Source organism: Canis lupus, chromosome 5 (genome assembly GCF_048164855.1).
Source record: "Canis lupus baileyi chromosome 5, mCanLup2.hap1, whole genome shotgun sequence".
NCBI classification, from domain to species: Eukaryota; Metazoa; Chordata; class Mammalia; order Carnivora; family Canidae; genus Canis; species Canis lupus.
The window spans coordinates 16,723,576-16,751,544 of record NC_132842.1 but is presented as its reverse complement, the minus strand read 5'-3'; the positions used below and the strand labels follow the sequence as shown (position 1 = coordinate 16,751,544).

The 27,969-nt window shown below is 38.1% G+C and overlaps 1 protein-coding gene and 1 long non-coding RNA gene across 2 annotated transcripts in view; one reads left to right on the top strand and one right to left on the bottom strand.

Annotated features, from left to right (window-relative positions):
- The window catches only part of LOC140633270 (uncharacterized), a 47,792-nt gene that overhangs the window by 11,651 nt on the left and 8,172 nt on the right, over positions 1 to 27,969 (top strand). The window lies entirely within an intron of this gene.
- Positions 15,309 to 27,969, bottom strand: part of ODAD2 (outer dynein arm docking complex subunit 2) — a 234,698-nt gene continuing 222,037 nt past the window's right edge. The window contains exon 20 of the mRNA XM_072825581.1: positions 15,309 to 15,353. Within this exon, the coding sequence (XP_072681682.1) occupies positions 15,324 to 15,353 (30 nt within the window). The 3' untranslated portion in view covers positions 15,309 to 15,323. The remainder of the gene's footprint in view (positions 15,354 to 27,969) is intronic.

Below are 27,969 nucleotides of genomic sequence, written 5' to 3'. Positions count from 1 at the left end.
CATGTTTTTCAACATGTAGCTTGTGAACTGCCTTAAGCAGGGGTACTTGTTAAAAATGCACATTCCAGATCCCAACTATACATGCTAAAAGTCAGGTTTCCTGGGCTTAGGCCCTATGGCAATGCTAACACAGATGTTTCTCAAACCATACTTAGGGAAAAAATTGATTTAGGGCAGTGGCGCTTAAGCTTTTTAAATTATACACCCTGATTAGTAAAAAATATTTTGGGCAGACGTCTCTAATATATAATCATGTATTTGTAAATAGTCTATGTGCACTATTGTCCTATTATATCATGTTAATTCTAAAACACACAAAAAATTTTTTTAAAAGTCAAAGGTAAGTAATATTTTTAAAATATCTTTTTCTCTCAGTGAAACAAAAATATTTTTTGCTTCCAGCAAAATATAATTGTTAATAAGTAAATATATATTAATATGATCAACAGGTTTTAGTGAAAGTTTTATAATTTGAATTGCTTCATAATTAAAAAAATCTTGGCTTAATAATAATTTAAAAGTTGGGGCTCAAGTTCAGGTTAATTAGAGACTTGTTTTTCATGTCATCTCAAAAAAAGATACTTCAAGACAAGACAGATTCACACGGAATAGGTCAATTTCAGACCGCATTTACCATTTGTTTTCGGCCCACCCACAATTAAAAGAAGAGTTTGCTTAAAATTATGCTTACAAGTCTTTGGGGATCCCTGGGTGGCTCAGCGGTTTAGCACCGGCCTAGGGTGTGATCCTGGAGTCCCAGGATCGAGTCCTACATCAGGCTTCCTGCATGGAGCTTGCTTCTCCCTTTGCTTGTGTCTCTGTCTCTCTCTGTGTCTCTCATGAATAAATAAATAAAATCTTTTTAAAAAAATTATGCTTACAAGTCTTCCTTGATATCAATCAGTTCTTATAAATTAATCACATGTTGCATTTTTATTTTCAACAACTGACTTTAATAATTCGCTTAAACTCTTTGAGAAATTTTAAAAAACATGTGAAAATTTCTGTTTTCAAGTTTTTAAAGTGTGATTGGAGTTTCAATAGGCAATACAAGTCATTTTAAGGAGCAAAATCACACAATGGTGGGTACACTTGTAAATCATGAGTGTCTTTTGGAAAACAGTTACTTTCTCAATTATTGTTAAATGTCATCTTTACCTGAAGGGGGCAGATGAAGAGTGTTTTATGCTTTTTGTTCTTAAATAACAGCTAAGGTAGATTCCATTGAAAGTCATATCCTCAAGAAGATAAACAAATGACCATGGCTTTTAAAGCTGAAGTTTCAGAGTTGTAAAGGAAATGGTAAAAATGATGAGGCTGCCAAGAAGTGAGCATAAGCTAGATATTGGGAGACTTGTGTTTTATGTCCACTGCTTTCATTTGTATCCCATAAAAAAGGAGCAGTCATCGATGCTAATTGCTGACATTGCCAATTCACTGTGGGAAGGGTATGGAGGCCTCTGGGATAATTGGGTGCGTAGTGGAATTCTTTACTGTGAGGGAGAATAGTAACAATAGCAAGAGCTCATAATTATGGAACCCTTAGGTGCTAGGCACTGTCCAGGGTTTTATATGAATCACTTCATTTCTTACTCACACAATGTCCTGGCACAGTCCTAGAATCAGGTTTTTCTGGATGAGGAATCTGAGTTCAAGGTCATATAGCTACTAAATAATGGAGCCAGGAGTCTGGCATGTTAGGGATTTCATTTGTGGATCTGGGGATTTAAAATGCAGGCCTGGCCCTGGACCTACGATTATGACTCAACTCTGACTTCCCAGTAAGATGGAGGAGGTACTAGAGGGTGCCTGGGGGGCTGAATGCTACACACTCAGGAAACCGACCAATCTCCTGCGGAAGGTGCCCTCTGCAATCTTAAATCTGCAAATAGAGCAGAGGCTAAAATAGCTGATCTTGTCAGCTGATCTTGTGGAGCATTGATTTCCTGAAGACTACAGCCTTCTTGGCAGGATTTCCCCGGTTGTTTTGGATCTCATTTACTTCAGAATGTGTTTCTTTAATTTCTGTGACATATAGAGATGCAATATTAGTGGCTGGGGCAATTTCTTGCCCCATTATAAATATTAGTTTATGTTTTCTTGGAGGGCTTCCTCTGATTGAGTCAATACTTAAGCATCCATTCTATTCCAGGCATTGTGCTTGATTCTTGAGATACAGTGGTTTCAAAAATCTGTCCCTTGCCCTCAGTCTAGACAGAAAGAGGTAAGTGGGTAGGTAGTTAATATAGCACGTTGAGATTGTTTTTAGGGCTAAAACAGCTGTGCAGAGACTTGGAAAGACAGAAAGCTTCCCAAAGGGATGATTTGAAGATAGCTAGGTGGAGAGGTACGGGCTGCAGAGACTTCATTCACGTGTGTATCATCATACTTCAAAATAGGTATCATGTGCTTCCTATCTCTTTCCTCACTTCTGTCATTGCCCAAAACCCTCTTCACAGATTTCCTTTCATTGTTCTTCTGTTTTTAATTCCTTTCTTCCTTTAAAACAGAATCACTTTCTTATGTTCAGAAGATATATTATTAGCAATAAACAAAAGGAGATGAGCAAATCTTCACCAATAGTCCTTACCGAAGATTAAGAGTTCTCCGTTTAAAGTCATTGAAAATTATTGCAGTAATCAGTGTGAGGTACCAGAGAGGTCTAAAATTCTAAGGGCATTAAATCATGGGCACTCCCACCCTCAGTGTTTAATTCTTATAGTTTTTAAACCACACACACACACACACACACACACACACACACACACACACACAATCTTATTGTTACAAACACTGCTACCTTGAGAAAGCTAGAAAATAAGATAAGCAAAAATTAAGAAAAGAAAAGCACTATATTCCCACCATTGGAGATTATCTTTAATATCTTTTTGATTTGCTTTCAGATACTTTTTATATATGGATGTATTCTTATAAAAACGAAATGATTGCAAAGCAAGTTGTTTTGTATCTTGGTTTTCTAATGATCTTTCCCTTTGTGAGTCAAAATTTTAATCTTATCTAATAGTCTATCTTGAATCAGATTTTCTCAATTATCTTCATAATACCATTTAGAGCTAGTAGGTCCTACTTGTTGAACCTAGCTTTTATGGCTCTTGGTTTTCTTATATTCTAGCATCATCCTTAATTTTTTCCCCCATTGTACACTGACTTGTTGAACAGATCCGACCAAGGACCCCAACAGAATGATTCGTCTTGGTTTTGTCTGGGCGTCTTCTGGTGCTATCATTGAACTTCCCCCATCCACACTATTTTCTTATGCTGAAAGTTTGGTTTAAACTTCTGCTCAGGTTATGTTAAACATTTTGGCTAGAATATGCCACAGGTGACAGTTTGTGTTTTTTTGTGTGTCACATCAGGGACATAATGTTTGATGGCTCCACCATTCAGGGGGCTAAATTTGAGCACTGGATTCGGGTGTTGAAAATCTGGTCGCTTTGTGAACGTACACTTATGTTTTTCTCCTGTGACTAGAAAGAAATCTTTGTAGTATTGCTTTGGCACTTTATAACAGTTAGATTCCCCATAAAACATGAACTTAATGCTTTTTAACACTACTTGACAACCCTTGCCTAGGTCAATAATTTCATTAGGGATCAACAATGATTAAAATCTAATTCAATCCTTCCTTTTCTCTTAGTAGGTAATACTTTTCTATGAAATAACACTTTCTTTCATCAAGTGGTGTTGTTTTGTTTTGTTTTGTTTTGTTTTGGTTACTCTGTAATATAGTCTAACTGGGGCAGCAAAATAAATGTTTAATATTCCCCATTAGATACATGTTTTCAAAGGAAAAAACTTACTTAATAACTGCCTCAAATGGTGACATCTGGTGAGGAGGGCTTCTTTTTTCAGTATCATTCTCTATTCATGGATTTTCACTGATTCAATCAATGTTCCTATATCCTTGAAACATTTCTGGTCTAAAAAGTTTTAAGTTGAGTAATTCAGTATCAGTTGTTTTACACTGAAGTGCTACTTAAGAGAAACAGATACAGCCAATTCTACAATTTTATGAATATTTTGAAAAAATGAGATTGACAAGATGGTGAAAATCCCTTTCATTACACATGACGAGCCACCTGGCTCAGAGTATGCCCTTCCCCGGTTGCAGTGTGTGAAGTTCAGTCTGTCAGCCTCACAAGATGAAAATGAATTTACTCTTGGAAAAATGGATTTACAAGGCTGAAAGGGAGGCACCATTTCACTAACTGTTCACTTGTACCATAGGCAAGATAAGATGTCTCTATTTAGAGAATTTTTCTTTTTTATTTCACAATGCAGATATGGAACTTCAGATTTTTTCTTACCCATTTTAAAAAATGAGTTGATAAACAGCTGACTACTGGCTTAGTGGTGCAGCTCATCACATAGCACATACATTGGAAAGAGGTATATATTTATTTGCTTGTTATTCTGTCTTCTAAAGTGAAGTCAAACCAAGAAGAACATGAAAATGACAAATGTGTGTGAGCAGGTATATATAAGCATGCATACATGCATGCATTCACAGAAAGATGTATTATTGAATTGTAATGTTACTGAATGTCTTGACCTCAGCACTGAAAGTCTCGTGTCTGGGTAAACACTCCAGTCCCAGGCAAAAAGGGATGGTTGGCCACCCTAAAGTTACCAGATAGAAACCACATGGGATTCAGCAACAGATCTCTGATCAGTCTTCCTGTTCTTGACTCAGACATTTAATAAGGCCTTTAATTCAGACATGAGTTAATATGTCAAACTGGCAGGAAAATAACTTATTAAGTACATAAGAATATGAATTCAAGTAAGTATGAGGAATGCACTAAAAGTCTTTAAAACTGCCAGTATGAAAAGGATCAAGAATTGTACTCCCTATTTTTTCTTCAGAAGAGGTAATATAGCTGCCAGTATTTCTGAATATTCCAGCCAAAGCTTGGAAAATAGCATGGCGGAAGGTACGAGGTACTTGAGTTGATTTTCACGATGGAATTTTATTTATACAGAGACCATTCATTGACTGTTTAGTTAGAAAAGACCTTAAAGAGTTATATAATCTATCTTTCCACATCTAGTCAAGGCCACAATTAGATCATGATGGGATTCTACCCAATATATTTTTAAAGACCCTCAAATAAAGAGATGTTCCATTATTAATTTTATGCCTTGCCTGAAACTCTCATCCTTTATATGGAACTAATTACTTTTCTGGTTGATGCTAGAGAGTGTGAATAGCCAGAAACCATTCTCTGACAAAGGTTAGAAGATTATTTTTCAATTTCCTTTAAGTATTTTAATTCTAGAAGCTTTTAACTTTTCTTCAAAGTTTGTACTTTTAAACTTTTGATTACATCTGTGCTCTGCTCCAAATCCCTAATGCATACATTTGGGTATGTTCTGCATTCCTAATAGCTCCTAGGTGATGCTGATGGTTCAAGGACCATACTCTTACTTGCTTGCTTAATTGAAGTATAGTTGACACACAATGTTACATAAATTTTAAATGTACAACATAGTGATTCAGCAACTCTGTACATTATCCTATGTTCACCACAAGGATAACTACCATCTGTCACCATACAACACTACTACAACACCGCTGACTACATTCCCTATGCTGTAACTTTCATACCTGTGATTTATTCATTCTGTAACTGGAAACCTATATACCTCCCACTCCCCTTCACCCATTTTGCCCCTCCCCCCACTGCCTTGCCCTCTGGCATCCACCAGTTTGCTTATTCTGTATTTATGGGTCTATTTTTGCTTTTTTTTGTTTATTTGCTTTGTGTTGTTTTTTTTTTAACCACACGTTGAAGAGCAAGGTTGCAAAGAACTTAGTTATAGCTTACTTCAGACTTTTCTTCTTAACCTAGAAAGACAAATAGTACCCAGTTAGATACAGTCTTTACAGAAAGCAGTGGACATAGATAGAGATGGAAAAACTATTTTAAGGGTATAATTGGTATAGAGAAATATTTGTAAAAACAAAATAAGAAAGCTATTTCTGTAGCATAGTGACTAGACTGCGATATAAATATGAATACTATATACAATGGTGACTTATCCTGTAATTGCTGATTGCTTTAGTTATGAATTTTTAATTCACACTTTATAACTAGATTTAGACTTATTTTACTCCCCTTTGATGAAATTATTTTTCTCTACTTATTTTTTCTTTTTCTTTTTTTTTTAAATGATTTTATTTGTTCATGACAGAGAGAGAGAGAGGCAGAGACATAGGCAGAGAGAGAAGCAGGTTCCTTGCAGGGAGCCTAAAGGGGGACTCGATCCCAGGACCCCAGAACCGTGACCTGAGCCCAAGGCAGACGTTCAACTGCTGAGCTACCCAGGTGTCCCAATTTTTCGTAACATGAATATATGAAATTACTTTATACAAAGAAAGTTCACATGTGGAAATGCAGTATTGCAAATACCATAAACCAAATACATTTTTATATTTTGTAATTCAAGCTAACATTTAGATTGGGGTGCCTGGGTGGCTCAGTCAGTTGTACATGGGACTCTTGATTTTGTCTCAGGTCCTGATCTCAGGGCTGTGAGATTGAGCCCAGCCTGTGGCTCCATCCTGAGCGTGGAGCCTGCTTAGATTTCCTCTCTCCCTCTGCCCCACTCCACTGGAACAGCTGAGGGCAGCATGGAAAACCTCAAATGTCTCTGTGAGGAGGCCTACCAGAAGACATATCAAAACTGCAGAGGCAAGGCCTCTATCGTACTTCCAAATGCCAAGTCTCCCGCAGAGTACATCTGATTTGTCAAGCCTAGATCACGTTCAGAATTCAAGCTGCAAGGCAGTCTGGAAAATGTAGATCTTAAGTTTCTAGTCTCTATGACCTGAGGAGGCCAACTAGAAAAGGGGTGGAATGAATGGTGGTCACCAATACTTTATACCCTGTCCTAGAACTATTGTTCTAGAATAGAAGCTCAACATCTACATGGGATGATGTTCTTTTTTGTCAATTCTGACAAGTCAGTATATCAATCTATCAACAGTCTTCCTGATCTTGGTCAAACCATAAAAGTTTGATATTCTCAGAAACATACCAGAATGAGGCAATCTTAGATTTGAAATAATCGTGTTATTTACAGATTTTATTTATTTGAGAAGGAGAGAGTAAGCACAAGTGGGAGTGGGGAAGGGCAGAGGCAGAAGGAGAAGCGGGGAGCCCAGTGTGAGATCATGACCTGAGCCAAAGCCAGACACTTAACTGACTGAGACACCCAGGCGCCCCTTGAAATAATCACTTTATTTTTGGATCGGTGCCTTTATATATATATATATATATATATATATATATATATATATATATATATATATATTTTTTTTTTTTTTTTTTTTTTTTTAGCTAGAAAATGCATTCTTCAGGTAAAATATCCCTTGGAAACATTATACATAAGTAAATAAATAAATAGCTACCCTCCTCAAAGTGGCGGTAGGGCTTGTTGGCAGAAATATTTTGGGCTTTCTGTGTATTCCAGGTGGTTGCTTAGGTCTTCCAGATTCCCTTAAAGTTAGCTTGAGACCATGTGATGGCTTTCCGGCCCTAAAACCCCTGTGGATCCTCCATTCCTTTCTTCCCATTACAGACAGTGGAGTCTGTGTATTGATACATAATAGCATCACACTATGATGACAGCTGGACCCTACGCTTACTAGATGGAAGAGGTCTTTTGCCTTATGCTGGTGTTTGTGGGGAGAGAAATAAACATTCATGATAGGATACCATTGAGATCGTATGCCATTGCAGCATAGCCTGGCTCTCTTGACAAATGTGGGCCTGAAGTCCTGCAGTCTCCACCTCTCATTCTTCCAATGCCAGCCTCTTTGCCTCTCCTTTTCTCTCTGCTTTCTACTTGCCTCCCAAGGCAAATCTACATCGCTACTTCCGGGTGCACAGTTTGTAAACCATTACTCTCGGCTTTTCAAGTACCCCCTCCTCTGGTTTTAAAAATATAAAAAACTGTGTGATAAATGAGTATTACTTTATAGATAAATGGAGGATAGGAGTGGGGTAGAAATGATGTTAAAATAGGCACAAGGGGTCCCAATTTCTGAAATAAAAATTACTACAGATACTATATCTAACCACTTGAAAATAGTATATTTTAGCAATAGAAATAAAGTTATATTAATCAAATAAATGGGAGCTATATTAATCAATCACAGAACATTCTACCTAATGAAGAACATTATCATAATATACTATAATTAATCAGCTCATGAAAAGCAATCTCAACAAATAGATCACAAAATTCAGAAGGGTTTATTTGAAAGATTGACAGGTCTTGGGGGGAACAGACCTATTGCATAACTCATCCAGGAATTTGATTACTTTCTTTTCCTCATCAAACATTTCCCTGCAATAATCTTAGGCACCAGAGATCAAGCAGTTGACCTCACTGATACATTGGAGGTCAGACTGTTTCTGTCAGCTTCTCTCTGGGATCCATGGTGTCCATGAATGTCTAGAAGGTCAGAAGGAAGAATGTTAATGGACTGAATATGGATCTATCTGCATTTACAAAGCAAGCTTCTAATCCATTCACACCTCAGCTCAGATGCCACCTCTTAGGGAGATCTTCCCTGACCACCTTATCGGAAATAGCTGTACTTTCCTCCCTGATCACTTTCTAGGCCTCGCTTTACCTTATTTTCTTCATACCACTTATCACTGATTGAAATTCTATTGTTTATTGTCCTATTTCTTCACTAGCACGTAAGCCCCACAAAGAGAGGTGCACCTGGGTGGTTCAATAAATTGAGCATCTGACTCTTGGTTTTAGCTCAGGTCATGAGATCAAGTCCTGTATCAGGCTCTGTACTCAGCACAGAATCTGCTTGAGATTCCCTCCCCTCCCCTCATTTGCTCATTCTCTCACTCAAATAAATGTTTAAAAAAAAAAAAAAAGCTCCACAAAGAGAGAGCTTTTGTTTAACATCACTGTAACTCCAACAAATACATTGCCTGGTACATTACATAGTAAGAATTCAATATTTCTTATATTTCCTATGGTTCTTTGCCAGACACAGTGGAGAGTTTCCTCTGATCTTTTCTATGAGAACCTGGTAGGGCTTTTGGAGATAAAACTCATTCCACCTTCCCAAGGCTGGATCCCACTCTGGAGTTTTTAATTCTCAAATTTGCACAGAGCCTCCAGCAATTTGTCAATTACAATTTAGGTTTCCTATGCCATTAATGGGTCTCTAGAAGGTTTTTCCTGAGTGGGATTCACCTATCTGTCTCTATAATTTTTGAGGCAGGGGTTTGCCCTATGACCTCAGTTCTCTAATGGATCCCAGAATTGTTGTTGATTCAGCTTTTTTTATGTGGATAGGAGAGATAACTTCCAAGTTCTTTTTGTGCTGGACTGGACCCTGGAAACCATTCAAAAATTTTACTAAATAAGTGAATAAATGCTATAAGAATGTACAGCTATCAGCTGGCTCACTATTCTAGTTTTGTAAATCTGAACTTTATTTTAATCAATCACAACATAATTATACAGGAAGAGATGAATTCTCATGCCAGTGAATGGCACTTCTCTGATGACTGAACTTTTGGACTGAACATCATATTATTTGCATAATATGGAAAGTGGTATATAAAAGTTACATTATTTATTAATTAATAATTCCTTAAACTGAAAGCAACATATTCTAAATGTATTGATTGTGGTATAGGCTAAGCTGCAATAACAGATACTTCCATAAATCATTGGTTCAAATATAATAGAAGATTATTTCTCTCTCTTACAGTCTGGAAGGAGATGGTTGCCCAGGTTGGGGTGGGCAAAAGATCAGATAGAGCCCCAGGCTGAGTTCAAAGAGAATATGTAACCGGATCATGGCTGTTTAGTTAGGAAGGATTGTATATGATCCAAATATAAAGTGTGTATATGTGTGTACAGGGCTCAGATGAATCAATTTTAGCATAGCATTCCATTTGAAGAAATATATACTCCAGTAGCCCAACAGAAATTAAAAGACATTTTAATATTTTATGTGCATTTCTCAAGAACTGTTAGGGAGATCTGTGCCATAACCCACAACAATACTTTAAAAAATATTATCTGTCTTCCACACTTCTTTCGTACTCCGTGTTTTTTGCAGTCTTCTTAAAATCCCCCAATTCCCCTGACACCCACCTTTTATGGCTTTTCTGTCTTCTTCCTCCTGCCCCCACCTTAAGCTCTTTCTTATTTAGATCAATTTAGAATTGAGCTTCTTTTTATGGTTTCATTTCTGCTTTGCTCATTACCTGGATTCTCCACAAGAAAGAACCCAGGGCTGACCCAGAAAGCAAATATCCTTTCCCTTTGCTTGACTGCAGCTCTGGCCCAGTTGCTCTCCCTGTCTTCTAATTTTGCATTACAAAAACACCAAGAACTAGACTGGCAAAGAAAGACTTGCTTAAGGTGGTGGGGGAAGGGTAGAATCTGCACAGACAGGACTGGGGAGGCAGTGAATACTTACACGTTAAGACGTCTTGTTTCCATCACACATATATCATTAAGAGCTCAAGTGAGGATAATGTGGACCGCTATAACTCCAAAACAGATGGAAAATCTCTCAGTTTAAAAATATTCACAAAGCTAGATTTATGCAGATGTTCCACCTGAAGGCAGCGCTGAACAAATTAATGCTCACTGTGGACTATGAAAGTCTAATCTATAAAGTGAAAAGGGAAGAGAAGGAAACTGAAAATTACTGAGCACTTACTCAGTATTGGGTTAAGCTCTTTAAAGAATGTCATGTTATTTAAAATCCCCCCATAACCCTTCAGATCAGTGTTCTCGGCTTGGGGATCTATAGACCATATTCTCACTCATATGTGAGTGCTGAGATTGAAAAATGCTTGTGTTTTCATACCAAAAATAGCATGAAAATGTTTAACACGATATAGTGTGAGTGCCTGACATTAACCTTTTTGATTGTAATGTAGGTGCCTGACATCAAGCTTTTGATTGCTGAGGTATTCATTTCAAATAAGTCCATCTCAAATAAACATACTGCCAGCTGTATGACACAGCTACTAGCTAAACAACTGTGCTAAGGAGTTAGGCTGCCCTCACCTGTGAAGGTCTCTTTTCAGAAAGCCCTGTGTCACCTAGATAGATGATTGCTTGAGTCAACCCAATTTTTCTTTCTTGCACCCCAATTCCTGCTTGGGATGCTGTAAATTCTCCAATAAAGAGTGAACCCAAGAAACCCTAGGGAATCACACTTGGATGCCAATAAAGTCAAAGCCCCAGATCCACGCTCCTTCCCTCTCTCTCTACCCATGACCTCACTATATGGCCCTTGGATGTGCTGTGTACCCTCCAGGACCTCCAGTGCTCCCTTATCTTTGGCACTGAGGTGCATCTTGCAAATGTAAAAACACAAAGGCTGGTACAGCCACCACCATTGACTCTGGTCAGCGAAAATGTCTATGGGACCTTGGCATAAATAATATGGACCCAGGTGATCGGCCTCGGGCATTCCTGGGCCAATGCATTACTAACAATTGGCTGGCACTGACAGGAACACAGGGGCATGTTCTAGATCATCAGGAAGATTATCTTATAATCAAATAATTCTAACCAAAGAGTCATATGACTGTATGCTACTGTATGCTACTGTAATTGAGGTAGACTAGTGAGAAAGGCATGCAGTCAGACTTGATCTGTGAATGACATGTGTAAGCCAAGTGAAGGCCAAAATATCTCATACTGTATGAAATAAATGATGACTTTGTAAGAGCTAAAATTCAGAATTGGGCTGAGATTTGAGTCATCACCCGGCATATGGTGGTAAAGTAATATTCTAAAGAACACGCCTAAAAGCAGTATTAACATTTGAGCTGTGATTTGATATAAACCAAAAAAAAAAAAAAAAAAAGTCATCACATTGTTAATGCTATTTCCTTGAGGTTTGTTGTTTTTGTGAGTATTTAAACAAATTTACAAAATGTGTTGATTTATATCAGGGCGGTAAATTGGATCATTCTTCCCAATTTTTCATCTCTCTCTATCCCAGCATTCTCTGTTCTACAAGCCAAGCTTATGTCTTGTGACTTCGCAGCACCCCTCACTAGAGAAGGCAGAATGCTGTAGGAAGCTGGAAAAGAGGCAAGCTGTTTATGTGGCAGCAAAACACTGGCAAAACCGTTGCTTTCAGTGGCCCAAAGGCAAAAAAAAAAAGTACTTAATGAACCTGTGGCAGACAGAAAGGTTCTCAATCAGAATCTTGATAATGTGAACAGACTGTAATTTGCTGCATTCAAAAAGGTACAACAAGAAAATGATGAGCTCAGAAAAACTGGCCACTTTGCAGGCAGAATTGAGAGGGGATGTAGAGAACCTAGAAATTCCAGAAGCTGTAGGGTTGATAAATAAAATTGTTTCTCCTTTCCATTCAGTAAGAGATAAAATTTAAAAACACCTTGTATTTGAAAGACCTACTAAAAAATAGCCTCACAGAAATGACAAAATCCAGGCACAACCTCATTAAGACCGACCTTAAGGCAATGTCTGGCAGTAGATACCTTCACCTGGACAAAATGACTTTTGAGAAAAGTGATTATGAACTCAAAGTACTTGTAATTAAGTCTAGAGAGAGACAGGCCTCACAAAAACTACAGTGTGGATTTTGGCACATGGAGTGGCTGTAATTAACGGCATCAAAAATCCAACAGGTTTTCAAGAGCCATGTTTGCAAAAGTGCTGCCATGCTAGATGAAGAGGTTGACTTTGAGATGGATCAAAAAGCTCTGGGATCCCAACTTTCTACGGGTAGCAAGTGGGTGAGAGAACTGCTCATGTTCGGCAATACTATTTCAGATGTGGCCCCAAAGGGTGGAAAGAAAAATCACACTGGAGGCAGAGCAGGGCTGTGGAGAACAATGGACTGGGCCCTTTGTCCCAGGGAGCAGAGCCAGGGCCCGAATAAAGGACTGTTCCCTACTCTAGTGGAGAAACTGGCTGATATATCCGTTTCAGAGTGTCTGTGGACCAGTTGACCCCATATGCCTTCCAATCTTCCCTTTTTTCAGATAGGAGAGTTTACTGCTAAATCTTGTCCCTGTTTTATGATTGTATGTTGGCAGAGGGTGACAGATTCCTTGGTTTTGTTTTGGCTTGTAAATATCTAGATTGGGAAGAGCCACATCTGGCCCCAGGGTAAAGCACAGATCCTGAACTTTGAACCCCATGCTATGACTGGATGAGACTTTTTAATTAAAATGTCTTGAGAGGCAGGGGTGGGGGGAGTATGTTGCAAAAGGGAGCAAAGTGAATAATTATTATTTGAAGGAGACTGTGGTGGATTAAGCAGCTATCATTCTCAATTCTTCATATACTTCCTCTTATAGATCTATTCATCCATGCTCTTTGCCTTGGGACTTTGCAGTACCTCGACTAGAGTAAACTAAGATATTTCCTTGCCCCATTGAAGCTGGACCTGGCTGGAATGTTAATAAACATGATGAGGCTTTAAATATGTGTGCATGGTTTGGCATTGCCTCTTTAGTCCAGTAATACATCATTAAAAAAAACCTAAACAAAACTCAAAGAGCCAAAAAACCCAAACAATAGCAACAACAAAAACCCCATACTCCGTGTAGCCTCTGATCTCAAAATGAAGACTTGAGGAGAACTGATTCTACTTGTAACCTGGGGCTAGTCTTTACCTAGTCTACCTGACATCAGCCAAACCCAGCTGTGAATAAAAAAAAAAAAAAAATATTTTAATGTGCAAGCAACAGAGATCTTTGGTGCTTTCATTTATGCAATCAGTATTAGTTGACTAATAAAATTCACATAAGGAATATAAGCATAAAGAATTCGTACCTCATTTTATGTTTATACATCGCTCATGTCATTAAGTTAGAAAACATTTTGAGTTAACAATAGAGTTCAATTTTTTTTAAAGATCTCCATGGATTTATCAAGTTTTAGAAACTTTGCCTTAGAGAGTTCTGATTAAACCCATTTTCTACTATCTGTCTTTCTGCCTCTTTTATTAGTTTTAAGTATCTTCTCTTTTGGTTAGGTGACTATTAAAATTTGCTCTAAGGGCATAAAGAGATTAAAAGAAAGAAAAAAGTTTTCTAAGAAGAAAGATAGAAAGGAAAAAGCTAAACTGCTGAATTCAGATGATGCAATTTGGCAGAATAATATAAGCAGAACTGTGAATGTCCAAACCCTGTCAGAGATTTTCACCATCAAAGGATTGACGTACCAGGTTTGCGCATCCCTACTGCGGCAGACAAGGGCAGCTTTCAAAATACTTCCAAACTTGGGACTATTCATCAATAAGGCTGATACTAACATCAAAATGTCAAAATGTGCAGCCTAAAAAAAAAAAAAAAAAAAAAAAAAAAAAGATAGAATCTTGCAGAATTAGACCAGGAATGAGAGGCCCTTGGGGAATAAAAATGCAGATTACAAAACAAATAGAATCTTTTAATATTCAAGAGACATTTTTTTGTTGAAGTTTTCCTCACTAGACCATAATTTGAGTAGCTTCAGACATTAATCACATCATGGAGGGGTGAACCGCCCCCCACCCCTGATTTATTTTTTATGTGTCTCACTGTTAACAAACTTTTTTATATTTAGAAAAAACTTGAAAGCTCCTTGGGGATTTGCACAAACTGTCCCTAAGGTGGGCCATACAGAACCCTGTGGTCAGTCACTCCATGAAGGGAGCTGTGGCTTCCTTCAGTCTTTACCTCCTTTAGGTGAGCGGAGAGGAAAGGCTAGAGCAGCTCAAGCACCTCCCAGTCTGTCTAGAGGGAACTATAGTGACTACACAGGTTGCTTACACACAGGTAGGCTGATAACAAGAATGTCTTGTTTATGAGCATTACTTCCTCAAGGAGTGTTGTGGGGATACTAACGTGGTAAAAAGAAGGAAAGGAAAAACTAACAAGGAAAGGAGGTTAAGTCCTCCACCTCCAGCCATCTAGAGCCAATTTTCTCACGTTAGAAAACTTCATTTCTGAAAGCTCTCAAAAACCTGCCCACTTCTTAATTTACTGACCATCTCTTGGGTAAGGGTACTCACCTCCTTCGTATGACATGTTGGGGCACATTTGCTCTGGAAGCAGTTTAGAATCAGAGAAGAATGGTTATCCCACAAATGTGGGGTCTCTTTCAGGGAATGATGCAAAGCCATTCAGTTTTAGGAGGTGAAACTTAGAAAGGTTGCTCTTGCAGATTCAGGGTCCTGGGGAGGTCATTCTGGTTTGGAGGCTCTCAGCAAGCCCTTGTGTCCAGGCTTCTTTGTCATTGATAGCCCGAGGGATAAAGAGAGCAGCTGTTTAGCCAGGGCAAACTCTGTTCTGGAACCACTGTGAGAAAAATAATACTTCAAATCAAATTCCTATCAAAAAAATTCATGGATTTTTGGTCAAAATTAAGACTCGCACAGTTATCTTTATTATTGGTTGATTGATCGCTTTTCCCATGATCATAGGTGAGACCACTTCGTTTCCATCTTTACCTTTTCTACATTCTCCTTAGCTCCTTTTTTTGGGGATGCTAATCCAATTATTTGTGTTGTGGGGGTGGTAATGGAAAAGGAGAGTGGCTGCAATTATGGAAAGAGTGGGGGTATGGATCTTATTTTCAGTGCAGTTTTTACAGTAGATTTCCTTTAAAAATTACATTGAGCAGGGATACCTGACAAAAATATTACTAATACATAACTCTGAAATTAGATATAGCTATGTCTTATGTAGACCACTGTACATATCCTTAACTTGAGTAATTAATTTTGGATAGATACATTGCATTATTTTTATTTTAAAATTCTTTTAAAATCAGGAAAATTATTCTGTTTTAACAAATACAGAGGACAAACTGGTAGTTGCCAGAGGTGAGTTTTTTTGGGGAGGGGAATGGTGAAATAGATAAAGGGGATTAAGAATATAGACTTATCATGAAGAGTGATGAGAAATGTATAAAACTGCTGAATCATTATATTGTGCACCTGAAACTAATATAACACTATATTAATTATACTTCAATCAGGTTTTCTTTTTAAAAAAACAACATTTTTGTTGAAATATTTCAAGTTATTTAGAGGTACATAAAAAATGTTCAGTCTCTCTGATAACAGTTTAACACTTTGGTGTATATTCTCCCAGACATTACACATACCTCCATATATAAATGGACTTTAACAAGCTTTTCTCCCTCTAGTTTTCACTGATGCTCTTCCCATGTGAGTTTATGTAATATAATTCATTCTTCTAAACAATTACACAGAATTGTATGTACTAGAATTTATTTAATCATCCCTTTATCGATTGGGCATTTAGGTTACTTCTAATTAAATTTATATTATAAACAATGTTGAAAAACAACTATGTAGAAATACTTTTTTACTCACTTAGAAAATTCTCTATAGGAAAGATTCCTAGAAATGATATATTTGATTGGCCTTTGTGCTTTTAAAATATTCATAGATGCTATCTGATTATTTTCCAAGAATTTTACTAGCTTATAAATGCATCAAAAATAGATAAATTTTGGGATGGCTGGGTGGCTCAGTGGTTGAGCATCTGTCTTTGGCTCAGGTCATGATCCCAGGGTCCTGGGATTGAGTCCCACATCAGGCTCCCCAAAGGGAGCCTGCTTCTCCCTCTGCCTGTGTCTCTGCCTCTCTCTGTGTGTCTCTCACAAATAAATAAATAAAATATTTTAAATAATAGATAAATTTTCTTCCAAATTCCTTTGAATTTTTATGCAATCATAGAATTCATTTAAAAAAAGGACATTTATATTCCTAACCTCCAAAGTAATGGTATTTGGAAGTAGAGCCTTTGGGGGGTAATTAAGTTTAGAAGTGGTTATAAGTGTGAAGTTCCCATGATGAGATGAGTGTCCTTATAAGAAAAGGAAGAGCATGAACTCTCTCCATCCCTCTTTCATCCCCCTCCTCTTCTCTCTGCTGTGTGGGGACAGTGTGAAAAGGCAGGCATCTGCAAACTATGAGGAGGATTCTCATTACATTCTCAACATGCTTCACACCCTGATCTCAGACTTCTCAGAGAAATGGATTTCCATTGTTTGTCACCCAGTTTATAGTATTTGTTTTGGCAAAGCCAACTGACAAATACAAGAGTTTTCTTTCCAGTTAGGGTGTTCTCAGCTGCAAGTGATAGAAAGCCTAATTAGGTGGAGCTTAAGCATTAAAGACATTTGTTACCCTCCCCCCGCCCCACCCCTTAAGAACTTCAGGGTTTCAGGGAACTCCAGGGCTTGATAACCTCACAAATCTATCAGGGTCCTGGGTTCCTTTATCTTTGCACTTCATTGTTCACACTGTGTTCCTACACATATGTAGGAATTCCTGCCTTTTCTCATGATCTCGAAATTGCTGCCACAGTTCTAGGTGTCATATTCAGACAATATTTATTTATTTATTTATTTATTTATTTATTTATTTATTTATTTATTTTAAGATTTTATGTATTTATTTGACACAGAAGGAGAACCAGAGAGTACAAGTAGGGAGAACAGCAAAGGAAGAGGGAACAGCAGGCCCTCCACTGAGCCCGATGTGGGGTTCGATCCCAGGACCCCAGGATCGTGACATGAGGTCAAGGCAGCCACTTAATGACTGAGCCATATGGTCACCCCCAGATAACAACTTTTTGAGGCAGAAATTGTAATATGTGTGACATTCTCAGAGTAAGGAAACCTTTGCAGCCCTCTCTAGCATATTTAACACTAATGTCTCACTATGCAAAATGTAGTCATAGACAATGAGATTGCCATGATTATCTTGCTTCAGTGAAGACTTGCCCTCTGGGCTGGGAAGAAGCCTACCCTTCTTGTAAAATTGATTGCTTTAGTTCTGTATTGCTAGAAAACAAATTACCCCCTGAATTTAGCAGCTTTAAAGAACAAACATTTATTATATCACACAGTTTGTGAGAGTTGGAATCTGGGAGTGGCTTAGCAGGGTGGTGGTGCCAGTTGAAGGTCTTTAATGAGGTTACAAAGAAGTTGTCAGCAAGCACATGAGAAAATGCTCCGCAACACTGGCCATCAGGGAAATACAAATCAAAACCACAATGAGATCCCACCTCACACCAGTGAGAATGGGGAAAATTAACAAGGCAGGAAACCACAAAGGTTCGAGAGGATGCGGAGAAAAAGAAACCCTCTTACACTGTTGGTGGGAATGGGAACTGGTGCAGCCACTCTGGAAAACTGTGTGGAGGTTCCTCAAAGAGTTAAAAATAGACCTGCCCTACGACCCAGCAATTGCACTGCTGGGGATTTACCCAAAGATACAGATGCAATGAAACGCCGGGACACCTGCACCCCGATGTTTCTAGCAGCAATGTCCACAATAGCCAAACTGTGGAAGGAGCCTCGGTGTCCATCGAAAGATGAATGGATAAAGAAGATGTGGTTTATGTATCCAATGGAATATTACTCAGCCATTAGAAACGACAAATACCCACCATTTGCTTCCACATGGATGGAACTGGAGGCTATTATGCTGGGTGAAATAAGTCAATCGGAGAAGGACAAACATTATATGGTCTCATTCATTTGGGGAATATAAAAAATAGTGAAAGGGAATAAATGGGGAAAGGAGAAAAAATTAGTGGGAAATATCAGGGAGGGAGACAGAACATGACAGACTCCTAACTCTGGGAAATGAACTAGGGGTGGTGGAAGGGGAGGAGGGCGGGGGGGATGGGGGTGACTGGGTGACGGGCACTGAGGGGGGCACTTGATGGGATGAGCACGGGGTGTTATTCTATATGTTGGCAAATTGAACACCAATAAAAAAGAAATTTATAAAAAATAAGTTGTCAGACTGAGTGGCAGTAATCTGAAGGCTTGACTATGACTAGAGTATCTGCTTTCAGAATGACTCAGTAACATGGCTGTTGGGGGTGAGGGGAGCTCAGTTCCTGGTTGGCTTTGGCTGGGGTGTCGGCTCCTTGCTGGATGTTGGTGGGGTGTCAGGTCTATGCCATCTGAGCCTCTCCACATCTGGGCTGCTCATGCTTGGCAGCTAACTTCCCGGAGGGCAAGCATTGCGAGGGAGTGAGTAGTAAGCTGCACTGCCTTTAGCGACCTAGTACCCCAAGTCATGCACTGTCACTTCTACTTTATTCTATTCATCAGAAGTGAGTCACCATTAGGTTCTGTCTCTTACAGAAACAAGTATCAAAAAATTTGTGGATATATTTCAAAACCATCAGAGAAAAGTAAGTGCGGCAGCTCTTTCACAAGAGAAGAAATGAGGGTGGCTGATGAGACAATTGATTATTTTTTTTTACCTTCCATTCTTGGTTTGCTAGGTTTTTAAAGATTGTGTACACTTGAATTTTATCAAAAATCATTTCAATTATAGAAGCAAATGGAACTTTTTTCTCTTTTAATGTGTTGGATTATATTCTTAGATTTTTCTAATGCTGAAGCACCTTATTAGTAGTGGGATAAATCTTTATTGTCATTCCGTATTATTATTTTTTGTACATTGCTTATTTGATGTTGCACCTGTGTTCAAAGGTGAGATACATTTCTTCTTTATTCTTCTATTGTCTTGTCAGGTTGTGATATTAAAGATATGCTAACCTCATAAAATGATTTGGGAAGCCTTTCCTCTTTTTCTATTCTCTGAAAAATAAACCATGTCTAGCTGTCTCTCTTGCTCTCTCTCTTTTTGCTGTCGTTGCTTAGCCTTTTTTGGCTCCAGGGATATCTTTTAATTTGAAAATTTGTCTTTCTTAAGAGTGTGGTGTTTTCAACCACTGCCTTTTTTTCTCTCTAATAATCATATTTAGCTTCTCGCTTCACAAGGATCCCACAGTTACAGTCCCTCTGATTTATTTAGGGAACAGTTTTTCAGACTTTATTCTGCTAAAAATGTGACAGTTTCTGTGGAACTCTAGCCTAGTACTTTTGCAAAGTTTTAAGTAGGCATCCCTCCCTCTCAGTGCATGATTCCCTTTGGCTCCATGGATATCCTGACTCTACCCAAGGTGGCTGAGAGAGTTCTTGTTGGGAAGATGGTAACACACTTCTCTGGCAATTTTCTCCTGTTAGTGCTTGGACTCACTTATGAGCACTTGGTGCTGGTTTCTTCATAAAGGGGACCTCATTTGCTTTGTATACTACAGAAACTCTTCCTGATACCTGTTTTACTGGTGATACTCATCCTTGATTTCTAGCACTTAATGGATTTATTCCTTTTACTCTTTGGAAATTTCAATGAGCTTTTGGGAGGAAGGATAATAAACCTTCGTGTTGTCCATCCAACCTGCCATTTAGACTACAAGTCTGTTGCTGCTACTTACTATGCACATAGAACTTGACCTCCACACAAGCATGTCCACAACTATGGTATTTAGAATCCATTATCTTTTAATATATACATTATAAAAATAACATATGCATACTATAGAAAACGTGGAAAATGCAAAAACGTGAAAAGAAGGAAAAAAGATCCATTGACCAAACACCTCAAAATAATGACTTGTATCAGACCTGGTATTTTCTTGTAATTCTGTTAAATATTTGTAATCATACATATATTTTTATATCTTTTTTTTTTTTTTTTGAGAGAGAGTGAGAGAAAGAGCTTGAGCGGAGGGAAGGAGCAGAGGGAAAGGGACAAACAGACTCCATGCTGAGCACAGAGCCCTGTGTTAGGCTCGCTTCCAGGACCCTGAGATCATATCCTGAGCCAAAATCAAGAGTCATATACTTAACAGACTGAGCCACCCAGGTGACCCTGTATATCTTTTTTTATTTAGTGTTATACCAGAATTCTCTTTTAGTGTTATTGCTTGTTTTGTAATGATAGTGTCATTTTTGAAGTCACTGTTTTCATGATTCTAGTATCTAATTTTTAAAATCTAATGATGGTCTTTGATGTTGCTTATAGCATTCCATTTTTCTGTTTTTACAGGATTTTCTACTAGTCCTTGGGTTGTGCTTTCTATGAGCAATGATTGCTCACCTTTTCTCTTTCTATGATCTTTTCCATTATTTTCTTTGCTGTAGTGAATTTATATATACTTGATATGTTATTTTGTTGCTGAAGGCAGCCCTACCAAAGTGTTCTCTCACATCTGAATGTAAGTGAGTCATCTCGATTCCCTTATCACTTATCTGAAACCTGAGAATTCGAGGACCGAGTGCTGGTGTTCCAAATACTTTCAGAAGCCTGGTTCTGATCTTTAGTGAATGAGTCCTGATCTTTCTTCTATAATTTAAAGCCCTGTAATGAGATTAATTACATCTAAACAGTGGCATTTCTTACTCCCTTCAGTAATTTCCTTAAGCTTCACATCCTTCTCGACTCAGGCTATAGCACTTCAGCAGAGCCACTTCTTGCACTTCCCCCAGCTCTCCCCAGAAGCTGTTCACACTCTTCTCTGGCTCCTTTTTTTAAAAAAAAATAATAGGATTTTTTTTAAAATATAAAATTGACATACCATAAAATTCTTCATTTTTAGGCATACAATTCGTTGTTTTTTAGTATATTCACAGAGCTGTGCAACCATCAGCACTAATTTTAGCACTTTTCCTTATCCCCCAAAGAAACCCCCCACCCATTAGTAATCCTTCCTCATTGTCTTCCTCCTCCCTCATCCCCCTACTTTCCTGGGAATTGCCAATCTACTTTCTATTGATTTGCCTGTTTGGGACACTACATATATGTGGAATCATACTGTATGTGACCTCTTGTCACTTAGCATGATATTTTCAAGGTTTATCTATGTACTATTTATTTCTTTATTTGAGAGAGAGAGGAGAGAGAAAAAGAGAGAGAGAAAAAGAGAGAGAGAGGGAAAGAGAGAGAGAGAAGAGAGAGAGAGAAAGGGAGAGAGAAGAGAGAGAGAGAGGGAGAGAGAAGAGAGAGAGGGAGAGAGAGAAGGGGCAGAAGGGAGAGGGAGAGAGAGAACTTTAAGTAGGCTCTATGCCCAGCATGGAGCCCCTACAAGGTTCGATCTCACGACCTCAAGATCATGACCTGAGCCAAAATCAAGAGGTAGATGCTTAACTGACTAAGCCACCCAGGTGCCCCTATCCATCGACTTTTTAAAAATTGTGGTAAGAATCCTTAATATGAGAGCTACATCCTTAACAAAATTCTAAATGTATGATATGGTATTGTCTATAGACACGAGGTTGTGCAGCAGATATCTAGAACTTATTCATCCTTTACAATTGAAAATTTATACACATTGATTAGCGATTCCCCATTTCCTCCTCCCCACTGGCACCCACCATTCTATTCTTTGTTTCTATGAGTTCTATTGTATTAGATTCTTCATAGAAGTGGAATCATGCAACATTTGTCCTTCTGTGACTGGCTTATTGAACTTAGCATAATGTCCTTAAGTTTCACCCATTTGTCACATATTACAGGATTTCTCTCTTTTTTAAAGCTGAATAATATTTCATGGTACTTATATACCACATTTTCCTTATTCAGGTTGTTTCTTTATTCTGTTGTGGGGATAGGCCACATTTCGCATCATCAGTTAATGAACGTTGGGGTTGTTTCTACTTTTTTGGCTATTATGAATAATGCTGCTATGTCTCAGGGGTTTTAAGAGGGGGAATATCTCATGAGTTTTGATACAGACATTCTTTGATGGGGTATGGAAGGGGATGGGTGGTGGGAATCTCCTTAGACTTCTCTGCCCTGTGCTCTCACTCTAACAATGAATTTGCCTTCTTCTCCTTTGCATTCTTTCTTTTTGTTTTATTTGTTTTAAGATTTTATTTATTTATTTGATGGAGAGAGAAAGAGAGAGACAGAAAGAGCAACAAGCAGGGGGAGTGGCAGGGATAGGAAGAGGGAGAAGCAGGCTCCCCGTGGAGCAGGGAGCCTGATGTGGGGCTCGATCCCAGGACTCTGAGATCATGACCTGAGCTGAAGGTAGATGCTTAACCCACTGAGCCACCCGGATGCCCCTGTTTTGTTTGATTTTTTTTTTTTTTGAGAGAGAGAGAGAGAGAAAGAGAGAGAGAGTGAGAGCACGAGGTGGAGGTAGCGGCTGAGGGTTAGGGAGAGAGACAATCTTAAGCAGGTTCCATGCCCAGTATAGAGCAAGATGTGAGACTCAATCTCACGACCTTGAAATCATGATCTGAGCCAAAATCAAGAGTCAGATGCTTAATGAACTGAGCCATCCAGGCACCCTGCTCCTTTGCTTTCTGTTCCAGCAAATCCTTGTTTGTCACTGAGCTATTTGTCTGTGCCTCACAAGGGACTGCTCTGCAGAGCCCTCTATGTGTTCTATCAAGAAAAACAAGAATGGTGAGCCACCATTCTTTGTTACTGGCCAGACACTGGCTTGGGCAAAGGAGTTCTCCCTTCTACAAGAGTTTGCTGCATTTCTTGTTCCATAATGCTCCCCTCTGTCCCAAATAACCTCTCCTCAACTGAGTAGGAGTCACAAGAATATTTAGGATTTCATGTATTTACCTTCTTCCTCCCTCTCACTTTCCACTGTTCTAGAATGGAGAGTTAGGAGTTCATCCAAATGACATTATTTATTGGTCTGTTTCTTGCCCTGACTGCCACTTTTCAAGCATTATTATATGAAATTGGCCTTCTCTCTATGCATTGCTTTTTTCCTTCTGTTTGTAACCTATTTTTTTTTTCATTTTATTAGTTTTAAGAGGAGGGAGAGACATTTTGTGATTTGGCTTTTTTTTTTTCAGAAAGTCTTCAAGTGATTCTCCAAAAACTGTTATAAATTATTTATTTAATTGCTATTTAATAGTCCATGGTTCAATGTGACATGATTTATTCCAGAATTCCCTTATTTTTGGACATTAGGTTTGTTTCCCTTTTTGGCTATTATAAATAATGCTTGGAGGAGCAATTTTTCCATAAATCTTTTTGTTTCGAGATCATTTTCTTAGGCTAAACTGCCAGATGTGTAATTATCTGACCAAAGAATAAGATGGTTTTTAAGTTACTTGAAACATCTATGCAAAATTATGTCCCTAAAAGATTTCTCATTTGCACTCCCAACAGTATGGGTTACATGACTCTCTGATTGAATTTTTGCTCTTATTTAAACAAAACAAATCAATGAAACACGTAACTAACTTCTTGTTAGAATTTATGGCACTATGAGTTAGAAAAAGCATAAAATTCGTTGTAACTGCCTTACAAGGCATAAAGGTGTGACAATGCTATTATTTTGTTTTGTATATCTGCCTACTTTTTGGTGGCTAGTCTTTATTTCAACGAAAACAGTAGAAAGATACATGTTGGATCAGCATGATCCACCAAGTTTGGGTATACTTAAGTAGATTTTTCAGAATCTTGACTTCAGCTAGGTCACTTTTTGTTCTGAACAGTTTTATTAGGGTAGACATACATATTGAAACATATAGTATAGTGCATATTTTAAAGTGCTTAATTTGGTACATTTGACATATGTATATGCCCATGAAACCATCAGCACAATCAAGACAAAGAATATTTCCATAATTTCTAAGTTTCTTCTTGGTCTTGTATTCTTTCCAGGTCTTTCCGGCACTCCCACCCCTCATCTGCTTTTTTTGTCACTGAAGATTAGTTTGAATTTTGTAGAGTTAAATAAATGAAATCATAAATTACATGCTCTTTTTTTTTTTTGTCTGGCTCTTTCAATCAGTGTAACTATTTTGAGAGTCATTTATATTGTCATGTTTCCAGTTTGAGGACATTACCAAAGAGTTGCTATGAACATTTCTGTACAAGACTTTGCATGGACATAGGCTTTCTCTTCTTTAGGGTAAATACTTAAAAGTGAAAAGTCTGGGTCATATGGTAGGTATATGCTTAATTTCCAAATAAGCTGCCAAACTGTTATCCAAAGTGTCTATGCCATGTCACATCCTACCAGCAGGGTATGAGAGCTCCATTTCTTCCACATCATCACCAACACTTGGTATGTCAGTTTTTTTGAGTTCAGACATTCTGATTCTAATGGGTGGGTAGTGGCATCCCATTGTGATTTTAACTTGCATTTCCAACTGGGTTATTTGGTGCTTTATGGATGCCTAGTGATACAGTGGAACTGTTGTGTCCCTTTATATAGTTTTGTGATGCTGGATACATTATTCGATCTCTCTGTGCCTTGGTTTATTTATCTAAAAATATATAGATGAAGAAAACTGTACCATATACTTCAAAAAAGTTGTTATTAAAATTCATGGACATTGCAAATGTAAAATGCTTTGCAAATTACATAAGTAATAGATATTATCATTATGATGGTTAAATTGCTGCATGATTTTGGGCAAATCACTTCAACTTATTTGAGGATTACTTTCCAGTTCTGTAAATTGAGGCTAAATAAGGTGACCTCTAAGTTTCCTTCAAGTACAAAAATGTTCTTGTCTAAAAAATATACTGATGTTCCAATACCACACATATATATAACACATTTATGGAAAAGTACTCCTTAATGTGGAAAAAATGATAGCAAAACATTAAAAAAATGCAAACTTTATAATTTCTTATTATCTTAGCTACGCCATATTTTAGAATTTTAACACAGATTTCTATTTTTCTGTGTCTTATGTGGAGGTGGTTACTAATAAGACCTTCCTTCATCTCTGTAACTACTCTGATCCAGAGAGAAAGAAATTTTAGTATTCATACACAAGTTCATCCTCTATTCCAAATATATGGAATTCAAAATATTCAAAATAATGTGGTCATTTCACTAAATATCATGCAGTTTAAGGCATTTTTGTGAAGTTTAAAAAACTTTATCTGCTGGGGCACCTGGGTGGCTCAGTGGTTGAGTGTCTGCCTTTGGCTCAGATTGCACTCCCCATGTCCCGGGATTACATCAGGCTCCCCACAGGGAACCTGCTTCTCCCTCTGCCTAGGTCTCTGCCTCTCTGTGTGTCTCTCATGAATAAATGAAATCTTTAAAAACAAAACAAAACTCTACCTGCTTACTCAGATCAAGAGCCAGGCCAAATTTTGGGATGATAAAAGGTCTAGGAATCACTTCTATCTGGATTTGCATATAAATGAAATCATTTAAAGGAACACCTAATTGGAATTGGGATCAAGGGAACTGTGCTATGAAACTATTGGAGGATTCGAGGTTCCCTATTTTAATAATGTTCTGCCAAACATCTGTTTTATTGCTTAAAATCACGTAAACAAATAATAAGAGATTTGATAGAATAGCATCTCAAAGTTGCTTTTTAAATTATTTAGAGATTTAAGGATATAACTTGTTGTATCTAATGTATTTCTTAGCAATTGACCTAAACATGTTAATTCCCTCATAATTTCAATGACTTCATTATATTTTGATGCAGTTTAACTGCTCGGTTTGAAATATACTCACAGTGACATGTTTTTTCTTTAAGTCTTCCTGAGTACATTATGATTTGTCCATATTCCATAGAGTTCAACAGTCATCTATTAGATTGGAGAGAAACAGTAGCAAGCAGGAGCCAATTCCTTCCTTCATATTCTCCAGTATTTAGCAGTTGAAAGCTGACAAAGTTAAACCAGTGGCCTCCCATTTCTGCATAAGAATTCTGTTTTTCCAATATTTTATTTCATCATTTCACTGTCTTATTTTAGTTTCATTATTCCCATTTCCGGGCTTGATATTATTGGATTTGTTTTTACAACAGTTGTAGAATTACAATGATAGCTCCAGTTTTTTCTCCCTGACTGTATTCACACCCTTGGCCATCTCATTGTGAGTGGGGTGACTGTTCATCCCTCAATAAGGAACTCAGCCAGCTAACTTTCTTTGGTTAATGGGATGTTAGCTGACCTGACTGACACAAGCCAAGTCTTGAAGAAGGTGTCTGTGGCTTGCTAACACTGTGGACATCACCACGAGAATATCTTTGGGCTAGCCTGCTGGAGGATGTGAGAAAGTGGGCACAGCCAGAGTCACCCTGCTTATGCCCAGTCACCTGGATCAGGCAATGGCCAGCTGACCCCCAGTTGTGTGAACTGGTCCAGCAAAGGTTGGCAGAACTGCTAAACCAATCCTCAAATCACCCCAGATGCATGAGCAATAAACACAACATTCTCTCCAGCAATGCAGCAATGCAGTGTTATTGTCACAATAGACAAGGACACACTACCAAGTCCTATCCCTAAGCAACTTCTCTTCACATATATAATATTTAAAAAAAAACAAAAAAACTAAAGAGACTATTTGGAGTGGCTGAGCATCTGCCTTTGGCTCAGGTCATGATCCCGGGGTCCTGGGACTGAGTCCCACATCAGGCTCCCTGCATAAAGCCTGCTTCCCCCCTGCCTGTGTCTCTGCCTCTCTCTCCGTGGCTCTCATGAATAAATAAATAAAACCTTTTTTTAAAAAAAATAATAACCCTTAAACAGACTATAAGGGTAGAATAGTCTAGAACAAAAAGGTATGGATATCTTTTGGTCAAATTTTGCAAGTATGCCAGGAATCTCCTATGCTGTTGATGGTGAATGAGAAAAAGTTTTATACCCACATTGTTTGACAAGATGGATTGATTAATACCATCAGAACTTTCATTAGGATAAAAAGGATAAAAGCCAGTGACAAGTCTGATGCTTTTCTGACTTAAATAAATTCAGGTAGGTGTCTTAAAGAAAAATTGGAGTTTATTGTTTGTTTGAAGTGCAGTTAGGTGATATAGTTACAAGGCATTGGTTCTCAACCCTGGCTGCATATCAGAAGCACAAGAGGAGGGTTCCAAAAATACCCATGTTCAAGCCCATCCCAGACCCCCTGCACCGGCATGTCTGGGAATGAGGCCCAGGTTTATACATTGTTTAACAGCCCTTCGGGTTTTCTAATATGCAGGCCAGGCTAGCAGATATTACCCTAAGAGGAATGATTGCATTATATAAGAGATAATGCTAAACATTTCATTCTGACCTCAAAAAGTAGGTTTCTTACAAGAGTAGGCTTCTACCCTTTTTTTTGCAAAAAAGGT